We start from the raw sequence: 14,262 nt of genomic DNA, 5'->3' as shown, positions 1-14,262 counted from the left end.
AGTCAAGAGGACCTCTGAGTTTGGTCAAAGAAGGATGGGAGCAAACTCCCAGGAGGGTATCCCAGGATGCAGTGAGCTACATGCTGGCCTTCAGAAGCCTAATGGCTAAGCTGCAGAAGCAAGCTTCCAGCAACTTAGAAGCCATCAGGATGTCATGAAAGAGTGGTTTGACAAATTTTCTACCACTGTGGATTTACAACCTGGTCAGAAAGTGTGGGTGACGGAGCCAGTGGAGCAGGATCATCCAGAACCGCTGGACAGGTCCCTTTGAATTGGAGGGAAAGGGTGAGGCCACATACCAGGTGGACTTCAAGACCCCAATGCAACCCCACTGGGTGTTACATGTCAATCACCTCAAACTACACTTTGAGAATTCTGAGCTCACCATGCTGTTGGTAACAAATGGAGAAGGGGAAGAGAAGAGAAGAGTGAACCTCTCCCTGACCTCTTACACTTCATGAATAAGGATGGGTTTGTGTAAGGAGTAATCCTTTTCCCCAGTCTGCCTCCTGAGCAGGAGAGGGTCTGCCACCATGTGACGGGGCAGTACTCTTCTATGTTCTCCCTCATCCCTGCGGCTGCCCACACGTGGACCCATGATGGACACATGGGACAAGCTCCCCGTTATGGATAAATCTTACAAGTTGTCAGATAAGGTGATGTCTAACATTAAGGCTGAAGTGTCCAAAATGCTGGAGTTGGAGGTGTTTCTGTGGTTCTGGTATCAAAAGCTGGCCCACCGGGCACCACACCTGAACTGAGGTTCTGTGTTGATTACAGAGGATTAAACTCAGTTACCAAAACAGATGTTCACTGTAACAGATAGACCGCATGGGTATTTGATTCGGAATAGTCTTTATTGTAAGCCGCAACTATTCACCTCAGCCTCCATCTTCTAGCTCCTCCGTTGCTCTATACATTGGAGTGATTTAATATTGCAGGTCTACAGGTACGAATGCCCCTTGTGTTGAATAGTTTTTTCAGTAGTAAATGACGGTTTGGATTGAAAACTGGGCAGATGCATATTAGATGGATGAAGTCCTGCTTTGGCGCTCCACAAAGTCTACATGACTTTGTACCCTTGTATTGCCAGCTTGCTTGATCTGTGTTATACGGTAATGATCCAAAAAGTATTGCTAGAATCTAGGTTTTTAAATAGGGGGAGTAAGTCAGACCCAATTATGTTGCCTGATGCAGTTTTGTGTACTATTGCAAAACCATCCATGCATGCATGCATGGGCTCGCCTGCTTAATCTGATTTTATTTTCCATTAGCAAGTGCTTTATTGCTGCTTTCGTCAGTATTTGTTCAATCAATCAATCATGTGTTTGTTAAGCGCGACTACTCGCCTGTAAGGGTCTCAAGGTGCTGGGGAGGAGGGGAGGGGCAGGTTCCAGTCCATCAAGGAGGGGGTCTATTGAAGAACCAAGTTATGAGGTACTCGTGAAGATGGGGAGTGATGTTGTCTGTCTGAGGTGGAGCGGCAGGGCGTTCCAAGCTCTGGCTGCGAGGAAGGAGAAGAAGCGATGAGGGTGGTTTCTGTGCAGTGTTTTTTTCTGAAGCCGGATTGAGAGGTGTCGAGGATGTTGTGCTCTTCGATGAAGGTGGCGAGTTGGCTGTTGATGGCTTTCTAGATGACTTTCGCTGGTAACAGGGAGATGGCTCTGTAGTTTGAGGTTGGTGGGGTCCGCCGAGGGCTTCTTCAAGAGGGGGTTGATCTCGGCGTGCTTCCAGTCGTCGGGGAACGAAGCATTCGCCAGGGAGCAGTTGATGGTGTGGCGAAGCATGGGTGCGATGTGTCGGCATCTCTGTTGAAGATGTGATGGGGACAGGGGTCTGTGGGGCCCCGGAGTGGATTCACTTCATTGTCTTCAGTGTGTCTTTGGTGGTTGGGGCTGTCCAGCTGTCAATATTTGGCTTCAGGGTGTTGGGGGTGGTTGGTGAGAGTTCAGTGAGTTGGTCGTCTTCGTCGAAGTTGTCGTAGAGGTTCTTGATTTTGTAGTGGAAGAAGGTGCTGAGTTTGTTGCAGAGGGCTTGTGAGGGAGACTCGCTGGTGGGTTGGAGGAACTCTTTGATGATGCTGAAGAGTGCTTTTCTGTTGTGCGCGTGTGGAGATTCTGTCTTCGATCTCTGTTTTTCTCGTGTGTCTGATGAGTTAGTGGTGGACGTTGGTGGTGGCTCTGAACTTATGGGCTTCTGTGGATTTGGAGTTTCACCAGGCCTTTTCGAGGCGGCGGCATGTGCGTCTGGACTCTCGAAGTTCACTGGTATACCATATGGCTTTCAAGGCGTGTGTGTTGCTGTTCTTCTTGTGGGGGGCTATGGTGTTGGGGCTGTCGGAGATCCATCTGTGCAGAGTTCGAGCTGCGGTGTTGGGGTCGTCGTCTTTCGCGGTGGTTGGGGTGGAATTGGTGAGTGAGGAGGTGAGCTGGTTGTCAGTGATTTTAGTCCAGTTTCTTCGTGGGAGCAGGTGCTGGCATCTGTGGATGGTGGGTGTTCTGAAGGGGAAGTGGAAGCATCAATGGTCTGTCCAAGGGGGTTCGGTGGTGTGGCTGAAGGTGATGGAGTTTACTGTTGTGAAGTGGGGGTCGAGGGTGTGTCCTGCTGAGTGCGTGGGTTCGGTCATGATCTGGTGGAGTCCAATGTTGTGGAGGTTGTCCAGAAGGTATGTGGTGTTGGGGTCTAGTTGGTTGTCAAGGTGGAAGTTGAGGTCTCCCAGCAGGGTGTAGTTGGTGGTAGAGCTGGCCTGTATCTTGAAGTATAGGTGTTCCATCAGGTCTGTTGGCTCGTCATGGAGTGTGCTCAGCCGGAGGGTGGATTTGTGGACAATGGAGATTCCGCCTTCCGGGCGGGTGGGGCTGTCCTTCCGGGAGATCTTGTATCCTCGGGGAATGGGGATGGCGATGTCTGGTCCTGAGTTGGTGTTGGTCCAGAATGCTACGTTCGGGGAGGTGCTGTCGAGGAGGTCCCAGATTTCGGTGGCGTTTTTGTGGAGTGATAGGACGTTGAGGAGGATGCATTGCAGGGTCTTTGGATCGGTTGTGCTCTTGCGGGCATGTTGTGGTGGGTCCGTGTTCCTGGCGGTGCTGCAGGTGTGCCGACAGCGATGACAGCAGAAGGGTATGAGGGTGTTGACTAGTGACACTAGCTTGCAGTTGTTGCAGCCTGCGTTGAGTGCGTGGAGTGCCGCTGGGCTGTAGTGTTGGTGGTGCAGAGGTCCAGGGTTCCTGGCGCTGGTCGCGGTCGGGTCACAGACAGGCACAGACAGGCTTGCCTTTGGCGCGCCAGCAGTATGCCTGCTGTGCGCGTCCTCTGCGCGGCTGCACAGCGGCCACCATTGGGTAGGGGTCAGGGAAGGCTGGACAGGGCTGGGGGGGGGGGAGGAGCTGCAGGGGCAGCAGAGGCTGGAAAAACAAGGGAAGCAAGCAAAGAAGGGGAAAAATGTAACGAGTGAAAGAGTGGAAAAAATGCTAAAGAAGACAAAGGGTGAAGACGGCGCAAAAACCAGAAGAAAAATGCTTTAAGGAGTGAAAGGGTGAAAAAAACGCTAAAGAAGCTAAAGGGTGAAAACGGAGCAGAAAGCAGAAGGAAAATGCTTTAAGGAGTGAAAGGGTGAAACAAACGCTAAAGAAGCTAAAGGGTGAAAACAGAGCAGAAAGCAGAAGATTTGTTAGTCTTGGAACTATCACAAGTGATATTATCTTTATTATATTGTAATACTTCTGGGGCACACCCAGTTAGAGGAAGTACAGAGTTTGGGTCACATAGATCGTTTTTCGATTGAAAGCATATTACGATTTTACTTTGTTTACAAAGCTTGGCTTTGTTTAATTAGGTATTAAGGTGAATTGGTTTTGAGCTAGTAGATATATAGTCACTTGAGAAAGAAGTCATTTGTAAGACAGATGGGCGCGTATCTTTTACGTCAGGGTTCTTAACCTATTAAGCTTCTTAAGTCGTTTGACGCTTAATCACGTGATTAGCATCGGTCTCATTATAGTATCGCGAGAGTACATTCAAAATACAGCGGTGATCAATTGCTGCAGACTCATCTGTAAGTTTCGTGACTAATAGAGTGATTCTTGAGAACTTCTTGTGGTCGGGGCATTGAATGTGTATTTGTTTATATTTAGGAGTAGACGAGACTGGGATCTTCGTTAATGTCATTGTTTAGAAGTGGAATACATGGTGAAATCATTGGTCGAAACAGTAATAACTAGGTAAGGAGTGGTTTTGGTCACTTTGGGACCGTTATGATGGATTATCGAGTAAAACGTTTATTCTTCGTGTGCTTAGTGATTCTCTTTTTTTACAGTCATTCACAAGGACATTTTTTAAAGGGTTCATTTCTGTACCCACAAATATGAAACTAAGGTATGATTTTCAATCTGCTCTTGTTCTTACAGGGAGTGCATTGTCATTGTTATGTTTATGTCAGTTAGGGAATTTACGCAAGGAATCTTCTGATTTTTCTTGTAGCTTTTGTAGAGTCTTGTGGTTTTAGAGTTGATCCCATTTTACCTCGTGGAACTCTATTTACAGGTATTCATTTTTGCGAGTATAGCTCATCCCATAGTATTAAGCTTGCTTTTTATTCAGCGGTTTCCTTTTCATGGGTCGTTCGGTGTGTATTTTTCTTGAGTTTCGCTGTCTTTCTCCTTTTTTCTCCACAGATTGTTATGGGACGTTTGGACTATATTATTTGCTCACAAACTTCTCTTCAGGTGCCTCAACCTCAAAGGATGTCACAGTACAGTTTGATAACTTTTTAGAGACAAGATTGGCTTTTTGATCCACATTGTACGTTGATTATTGGCCTAATGTTCTGTTGAATTTGTGTTTTACAGTTATGCCCCTGAAGAAGGGACAAGTTATATCCCGAAATGCACTGGGTTTTTCATCATGAATTAAATACATTGTAATGTGAAGTAACGCACTCAACAGTAGTATTGTTAATGACATTTCTTCTCAAGAATTGTTGCATTACGTATCAGGATCTCAAATCTAATTTTGTGATAATTACTTTGTACACATTAAATTGAAAAAGAGAGTGTTTTTCAAGTTGGTATATATTTTGAGTATTGCCTTACCTATATCAAGAATTCCTTCTTATCGATTGGAATGGGTGACCTATGGGACACTCCGGAAGAGAGTTCTTTGACAACACCAAGAAAAGGTTTGATAAAAAAACGGACTACCACCTCAACTTACTACTAAGAAGCCCCAGGACAGGCACACTTCCATCATCATTCTTAGAAGTCAAACTGCAATATATTTTAGAATCTAGCATAGATGACATACACCCTTCTCTAGATAGAAAGCTTTATATTCAGTTTAGGTATGGTGCACTCCCTTTATGTGCCATTGCCTTTAAGTGGGGAGGTAGCCCTACAAAAGATTGCCTGTCTTGCAAAAATTGTACGGAGACTGATTTGCATGTGCTGTTTGTCTGCCCCACTTACAAGGCGATGAGGGCTCGCTGGTTGCGACAGCTCTGTAGGAACCTTGAAACCAAACATTGCTTACAGGCTTATAGGATTCTTAAAAATGACACCGGCATGCCAATTGTATACTCAGTTTCCCGCTACCTGTTCTCAATGTGGTGTGCTCGTCGTGCAGTTCTAAAGAACGCTCCAGTCTGACTTATCCGTTCTATGAACTTATGTAGTATGAGACCTTGTATCTAATCTGCTTTTTAATATATATGATTCAGTACTCTATGCCGGAGATACTTAATGCCTATCATGCTATTTAATACTCTCTTATTTTTTTAAATCATCTTATATTTTTAGCTGTACATAATAATTTTTATGTTGACAATTGCACTGAATTTCAAAATGTTTTATCTTGCTTTTATGGTCTTGTTAGGTTGAAATAAAGTATCTCTTGACTTGACTTGAAAGTAAATTATTTTTAGTAGTGCGCAACTGAGTCCAGTGGTCAGTGCGACTGCTGGCTGTTTTTCCTGACTGGGTATATAGTATACCATATACTAGGGACTTATAAGGGTACCCCAGAATCCAATCTGGAGTGTACCTAAAGTACATGTAATCAATTTAGAGTAGAAAGCAGATAGACTGGGGTCCTGATTAGTAGGGCCTCAGTCTGGCTAAGTCGATAAACAGTGAAACATCAGCAAAAAGTGGGGGTAACCATAAGAAGCAGATCCTACTCTCCTACAATAGGCCTAACTAGGCTCTTATTGTAAATGTAAGATACTACACATCTCCCTTCTAATACCAACACAGCTTACAGGTTATAAAAACTTTACCATTACTGCATTTAACTTTATACATAGAAACACCTAAAACAAAGTGTAATTACTGATGAACAACATGAGAAAATACAAGATATATACAGTCTATCTATGGAAACAGTCTAAACATGTTAAGGTTTGGTGCAACGTCTTTCACTTCTCATGTTGTTTACATCATTCTCATTGGAACCATTTTGATTGAAACCACCAGCTTCCCCACTTTAATTTTTTTTCACATTGTGATACTCTTTCTACTCTATTGGGGTTCCACGGCCTATGATCTTGAGTAGCATTCTTAAAGACTGTAACTACCTTTATGTGCGATAAATACTAGGACTTTAGAGCAGAAGATCCTTTACATGGTATTTAACTCTCACCATGTTCCTAACCTGTACTCCTGTCTTTTTACCAGCTTTGCGTCATCATATATCTCTTTGTTGACAAGCATCTTCCTTAATTCTATTCCATCTTATCCTTTCTTATTTCCTTTCACACGTACACTACCTGTGGTTCTAATGTGCATCCAAGAAGGACAACCTGGTGTACATGCTTTCCTTTTCCAAAACAATGTGGGGTAAGTCTATAGTTCATAACCTTTTTAAACATATCTTTCTTCAAACACATCTGGTTAGCCAATGGTCTCTGGATGGTTTCTTTCAACACATGGTCAAACCTTTCAACTGTTCTATTAGCTTCTGGGTGGTACAGTGCTGTCCTCTTATGAATTATGCCTCAATCATTTGTAAACTTCTCCATGTCTTTGGACACATCGGAATCCACTGTCAGATAACAATGTGGAGGGAAAACCTTGTCGTCTGAAAATATGTTCTAGAAACTTTCTGATATCCCTAGTTTCTAGCGAGTTTGTGATCTCCACCTCTGGCTAACTTGAATACATATCAATTGTCACAATGACGTATTTGTCACTAGTGGACACCCTTATGGGACCTAAAATATCTATGGCAACTTCCTCCCAGTGTTCTTTTGGTAGCTCTCAGAACCATTGGCTGTACTCTTGACTTCAATCCCTCACACACTCCATGCACTCCCTTACAGTTCTTTCAGTTATAATGTCCATCCCTGGCCACAAGTACATCTGTGTCAATCTTTATGTTTTTGAGATACCCAGATGGCTATCATGAGCAAATTCCACAAGATGCCCCCTTAGCTTGCTAGGGGGGGAATTAGCCTGGTACCTCTGAATAATAAACCATTCTGATATGCAAGTTCTGACCTTACAGACCAATATGGATTTAAAACGCAATTTGTCTTTTAGTTACCCTTCCAGTTTCCTTGATCACTAGCTGCAATTCAGTGTCTCTACAAAGCTGTACAATCCACTCTTCTTCTTAAATCACACTATCCCGGACCAAGCAAACCACAAAATCAACATCCTCATCCATTGCATCTTCCGAACACTCTGTTGCATTACTTTCCAATAGATGCAGGCGGCAGTCTGCAAGATTATTCTTCATACCTGGTACATAACCCACTTCAAAACTAAACTCCTGAAACAATACCACCCACTTTCTTATCCTGGATAAGATATTTGCAATGCCCTTCTTCTTAAAGATTTCTTTGAGTGGTTTGTGATCCATTTTGAATTTAAAATCACAACCCCATACAAACTTCCTTAGTTTGTGCACTGCCCAAAATATTGCTAGAGACTCTTTATCAATCACAGAATAATTGATTTCTGCCCCCTTAAAACTCGAGATAGATACAACTATATACTCTATGCCAACCTGTTCTTGCAGCAGTACTGTTCCCAGACCACATGAACTCGCATCTGTCATGATTAAAGTGGATTGTCAGGCTCTAAACTTTTCAGAAACCATGCCCTTGATAAACATGTACAGTTTAAACTATTTCTAACAATCAGGGTCCCATGTAAACACCATGCCCTTTTCTAATTCAAACAAAAGAGGAAGGTGCACCAGAAGGAGTCAACAAGCTGCAAATCAATCAAGGAGATGTCCGTTATTGTAGTATAAAAACCACTCATCAGCCAACGCGTTTCGTTCTAATAGAACTTCGTCAGGGCTGGAAAAAATACATAAATAAAAACAATAACATAACTTAACAACAGAGAGTGACATATTAGACAACGTACAACAAATAACATACCAATCAAAAGACATATGTACATATATGTATACAAAACTCAGCACATTTGCACAATTTTTATCCATGGAACGGCAGAAAAATATACGTATAAAATCACAAAAGTATACATAACAATAAGCAAAAAATACAGACTAGACAGTATAACGATTATATACAAAGATAAAAGCCTCTACCAAATTCAGACAATTTTAGACAAAATAGCAATATAATATTTATTTTGTATCAGAAAATCTCAAGCTAATGGCATACGTTCAGTGAAAACCAAAAGTGGAAAGGAGTGGGAGAGAAAGGGAACAGAAAGAAAAATGCAAACATGTATAACCATAACTCAAAAAGGAAAAAACCCGAATAAACAAAGTGGAGCAAAATAAATCTAATTAAATCTAAGGATCTCACCTCAGATATTCAAAGGAAAGTCCAGTTATATATATATATATATATATATATAAATAAATAATGGTGAATAAAATTCAAATGGCAGTTGTTATCGATTTCTAATAGGGTAAACAAAAAAGAAGAGAACAAAAAGGTAATATCTCCAAATGTGCCCCTGGAGCACACTCATTATAGATGCTCATATTTATGAGGCTCGCATTAATATCAAGCTACCATTAATAATCAAAAAAGGGCAGTGACTCGGTCCGTTACACTAGAAAAATGTGTGCCAAATAGAGTGTCTTAGAGCAAAGCTAATTGCCTATCATCGATCCAAAATAAAATAACAAACCAACATATATGTATAAGGAATCAACAAGTAGAGTTATTCATTGATCTTAGTAAGGGCATCAAAGCTAAAAGGACATATGAAGCCTACTTAGACCACAAAGCCCTTATACAAGTTCCTTTCATGTGTCTTTTATGCAGAGTATTCAACCGGCAAATTAATGCTAGGCCGAAGTGATTGTAAAAACACCTAGTAGACAGTTTGCTATACATCAACGAGAGAGGTACCAATAATACCTTACCTCTTTACTAGTCAAAAAAGAAAGTGTTTTCAGTAAACAGTCCTTCGCAATGTAGATCGAAGAACACACGGCAAAAGTAGATGCCAATAGTTCTAAAAAGAAAATATATATGCAAACATATATATATATATATCTCTACACATAAAAGGGGCAAATAGCTTATAATGCGTATCTCATTGTAATATGGATAAAGAACATATGCGAGTGTTGTCATCCAAATGAACATAACCATAGCGAATCGAAAATAAACCGAAAGACACTCCAAGGTCAGAACCAAAAGTTCCTAACATGCTTTTGTATTGCACCATGCCTGCACATGATGGCTATAATCGTAACGGCAATATTCTAAAAAGAGTCAACAATCTTAAAAAAGGGAGTCAGACGTTCCCCTCACCTGAAAATTCGCAGTCTCGACGAGCAGAATCCCTCGTCCACAATGTAAAGTACGCGCGCCATATTTTGATAACTTTAAATAGAAAAAAACTGAAATGACGCATACGTTGTGCGTGCGTACCACGTCATAAGTACCATGCAAACGGAACGTAAATAAACGAAAGTAACCGCCATCTTTGAAAGGAGACCATATATTCCCGTATATCGAGAATATAAGGAGAGTACCATATATAAACAAAAAAACGTTTCACCATAGCCACTTATTTAAATGAAGAGACGTTACAAAAAAATATATATATCTCTATCAAGAAAAAATATGTATATAAGTCACATCGCAACCACTGGGTCGTTCAATAAAAAAGTCTCAAGGGAATTCCCAAAGGAATAAGTGTGATAGACATAGTCAACAAAGCGGGCGCCATCTTGAACGTAGTCGTCCAAAATAAAAGTCCAGTCAAGTTACAGTCAAAGAACACGAGAAACACAAAAAAACTATTAAAAAGGTAGATACCATCAAAAATAATAATAATGAAAAAACCAGTACCCTTACTCTGCGAACTCACACAACGGTTTGACAATATCATCAAAAATGCCATCTTATACAAAGTCATCCCTAATATGGACGCAATAGAGATAAGAACAGTGGCCACACTCAAACATTGGGGATTGAAAACCAACAACACCAAGTGTGCCAACAACGGGTTCAAAAGACAGTTCTATAAGCTTTACTCGTGTAGTGGAAATGAGGAGGTACACGCATACCAATTATAAAAGTAAAATCAAAAGGTCAAGAGACAAGAGCAAAAACCAGATTAAATAGGTACATGCAATTACCAACATGTCAAACAGCATTCCAAAATACATTCCGCTTTTAACACATTAATAGAAATTCAAGGTGAGACAGCAAAAGAGCAATTGGTGTGTTCTCTAAATTATCATAGCCCAATTTTCCATGATGTTTCAAAGGAAATAATGCATCTCCCCATCAGTGTTATGTCCCAGGCTGATTGCCCTCAGACGGCATATCCATTTTGATTGCATCTGTCGAAGTAACAGATCCCTGTTACCACCTCTGTTTCTAACAGGAACATGATCTATTGCATGAAACCAGAAGAAAGGGTCATTCGGATGAACATAAGTGTAATGACTCGTTATGGGATATCTGTCATCCTTAGTCTTAATGGCGCGGCGATGTTCCTGAATTCGTAACTTAAGGCAGCGTATTGTGCTGCCAACATAGATAATGCCACACCTACAGCCAAGGACGTACACTATATGTTCTGGCACAGGAGATTTGGAGATGGGCCATCCCTCTCAGGATAGACCTGCTGGCAATACACCTACCAGGGAAGGACAATGTGGAGGCAGACTGGCTAAGCAGGCAGACCTCGGCATCACACGAGTGGGAGCTCAATGGACAGGAAACGCAGAGGCTATTCCAAAAGTGGGGAACTCCCACAATAGACCTGTTTGCAACACGCCAAAATGCAAAATGCCGAAACTTCGCGTCCAGGCAACCAGAACAGCAATCCCAAGGGAATGCCCTATGGATAAGCTGGTCAAGGACATTTGCCTACGCTTTTCCGCCGATGCCACTGTTACACAGGGTGCTCGACAAGTGCAGAACCAGCAACATGACACTGATCCTAGTGGCACCACAGTGGGCAAGGCAGACATGGTTCTCCCAAATATTGGAAATGGCACAAGGCAATCCCCACAGATTCGCAAGAAGAAAGGACCTGCTCTCCAAGCAGAACGGAGAGGTTCTACATCCAGAGCCAGAGAGCCTCAGCCTGGCGGCATGGCTCCTGAAGACTTAGAGTTTGCGCACCTTAGATTGCCTCCAAGCACTATGCGAGTGCTGCGGGAGGCAAGGAGACCAACTACACGCAAATGCTATAGTGAGAAATAGAAAAGATTTACAATATGGTGCAGAAAAAATAAGCTACAGAATAAAATGACAAAGAACTCAGTGCTGAGATACCTCACGCACCTTCTGAAAAGTAACCTATGCTCGTCCTCCCTAAGGGTACACCTAGCGGCGATCGTAGCTTACACAAGAGGGGAAAAAGGAGGAAGTTTCTTTACGTCGCAGGTAGTAAAGAGATTCATGGAAGGAGCGAAAAGAATCGCGCCACCTAAAAGGATGCCGCCGCCGGCATGGAACCTCAACGTGGTCCTAACGGAGCTTATGAAGGCACCGTTTGAGCCCATCCACAAGGCCTCACTGCAAATGTTGACTATGAAAACGGCCTTCCTGGTAGCCATAACCTCGCTACGCAGGGTGAGCGAGCTGCAAGCACTAACGCTACAAGAGCCCTACATACAGATACACAAAGATAGGGTTGTCCTGAGAACGGACCCGCACTTCATGCCCAAAGTGGTGTCGGCATTCCATATGAACCAGACTATTCAGATACCGAGTTTCTTTCAAAACCCAACTTCAAGTGCAGAAAAGGCCCTGCACACTCTTGACGCTAGAAGGGCGGTGATGCACTACATTGAGAGGACCAAGGAGCACAGAAAAACAAAGCAGCTCTTTGTTTCCTTTGCTTCAAGTTTCATGGGTAAAGCAGTGACAAAAGGCACCATTGCTAGATGGATCGCACTAACTATACAATTCTGCCACACACAGGCGGGGCAGGAGCAGACTGAGGGTCCACAAACTCACTCCACAAGGAAGAAAAGGGGCAACCATTGCCTTTCTGGCAAATACGCCCATTCAGGACATATGCCTGGCGGCAACATGGGCTTCATTGCACATGTTCACTAAGCACTACTGCGTGGACATACAGATGAACAAGGAAGCACTAATAGGACAGAAGGTGCTTCAACACATTAAATGACCAACGCTCATCTACCACCCAGCCGCCACAAAGATAACAAACCGCTACAAAGTCTATGCACAGCATAGTGAATCCAGAAAGATTCACGCTGCAAAACGAATAGTTTCTTACCTGTCGGTGTAGTTTTGCAGCTTGAAGATCTTTCTGGATTCACTAGCGAACCCACCCACCTCCGCCAGGAAGATGAGATCTGTGTGAAAAGATCTATATGTGTGTTAGCAAAATCCCCCTCTTGGGTCGGGCAAAAGTTGAGACCTTTACTAAGGACACCAATTTCCTCTGCACTCAAAACTTTATTAGATAAGTTAACAATTTTCAGATCAGCATCGATATTATGACAACCAATTGAGTCAGAAACAGTACATACTCGTATTATTAAGGTTTCTTCGACTTCGTCCCCGGATTTGTCTTGACTGTTGTATTCCCTCTTGTATCTGCCCTTTGCCCTCCTCCCTCCCCTCCTTGTTTTGATACATCTCTTTTTTTGTTGTAACCGATTGCTTATTCTCAATCTTGCCAGTTCCTTCTGGAAGGAGGAAGCCCCTTCTTCTAAAGGGACCTCTGGTATCAAGATATTAGAGGTAGAACTACCAAATGATGAAACAGATAAGTTACAGTTTGAGCGTGTTTCCTCACTTCCCTCCCCATCATCTCGGATTCTTTTTTTATTTGCATCAAAACCCTGTACTCCATCAAACTTCTTAGCAAAAGTATACACCCTGCCATCTTTATAATCCCTGTCATCCCTTTTTATTTTTCTGAGTTTCTTGTCCTTTAAGTATAACTGATGATTTTCCATCACCTGTTTTAGAATAGCATAATTCTTGTCAATAAGATCTTTTTGGGACATGGTGTCTATTTCTTTTTCTAATGTTTCAATTTCTGCCTGTAGCTTCTCCCCCTTTTGGGCTGCATGTTTAACTAGGATTTTCATCATAGCAATTGATACCCTTCTAAATTGCATTCCCATTCCTTCAATAAATCATTACTTAAATCTTCGAAGGTAGGAAAGATTAGTATCCGTAGGCCTCTTGGAATTTTAACATTTTTCTAATAACCTCTTCATGTTCTGGGTCTTGTTCTGGGTCTTATCTACAAATGACAGAATGAATTTACCATAATATTTTGACATGCCTAAAAATGTAACTCCCAAGTCGAAGTGGCCAAGTTAGTTATGGCATCCATCAACTCTTTTTTGGCTTAATCCCTCCAGATGTAATTTTATGGCCTAGCTAGTCCATTTCAGAAAGATTACATTTCTCTTCCATTAATGTTAAACCATTCTCATTCAACACACTTAAAACTTTTCTCACTCGTTGATTGTGTTCCTCTACACTACTCCCAAAAAGTAAGAAGTCATCCTGATAAACTTTTATGCCATCTACTCCTCTCAAAATACTTTCCATCATTCTCTGAAAGACTGCTGCCACAGAGAATAGCCCAAATGACATTCTGAGAAATGTATATGTTCCAAAAGGGCTAATAAACATAGTCACCTTCTGCATATCTCAATGTAACCTTATCTGGTGGTATGCAGAAGTGAAGTCAATTGACAAAAAACACTTTGCACCTTCAAGTAAAGACAATATTTCAGAGACATTGGGCAAGGGGTAGTGATCTACTATAAGACTCTTGTTGAGCTCCCTTAAGTCAATGCACAGTGTAGCTTTCCATC

General features: G+C 42.2%; 1 protein-coding gene across 6 annotated transcripts in view; it reads right to left on the bottom strand.

Annotated features, from left to right (window-relative positions):
• LOC146853832 (membrane-spanning 4-domains subfamily A member 4A-like) overlaps window positions 1-14,262 on the bottom strand; it is a 242,673-nt gene that overhangs the window by 204,314 nt on the left and 24,097 nt on the right. For 2 of the 6 annotated variants that reach the window (XM_085650404.1, XM_085650407.1), the window contains exon 2: window positions 8,194-8,299. The exons of 1 other annotated variant lie outside the window; for it this stretch is intronic. In XM_085650404.1, coding sequence (XP_085506530.1) covers window positions 8,194-8,261 — 68 coding nt within the window. In that variant the 5' untranslated portion in view covers window positions 8,262-8,299. Of the gene's footprint in view, window positions 1-8,001; window positions 8,147-8,193; window positions 8,300-12,698; window positions 12,792-14,262 lie in introns of those variants that run through there. 3 more of the 6 variants (XM_085650405.1, XM_085650409.1, XM_085650406.1) reach the window with 3 other exon arrangements.

This window comes from Triturus cristatus, chromosome 4_1 (genome assembly GCF_964204655.1).
Source record: "Triturus cristatus chromosome 4_1, aTriCri1.1, whole genome shotgun sequence".
NCBI lineage: Eukaryota > Metazoa > Chordata > Amphibia > Caudata > Salamandridae > Triturus > Triturus cristatus.
The sequence above is the reverse complement of the archived record's forward strand: the minus strand, read 5'-3'. Positions and strand labels throughout refer to the sequence as shown.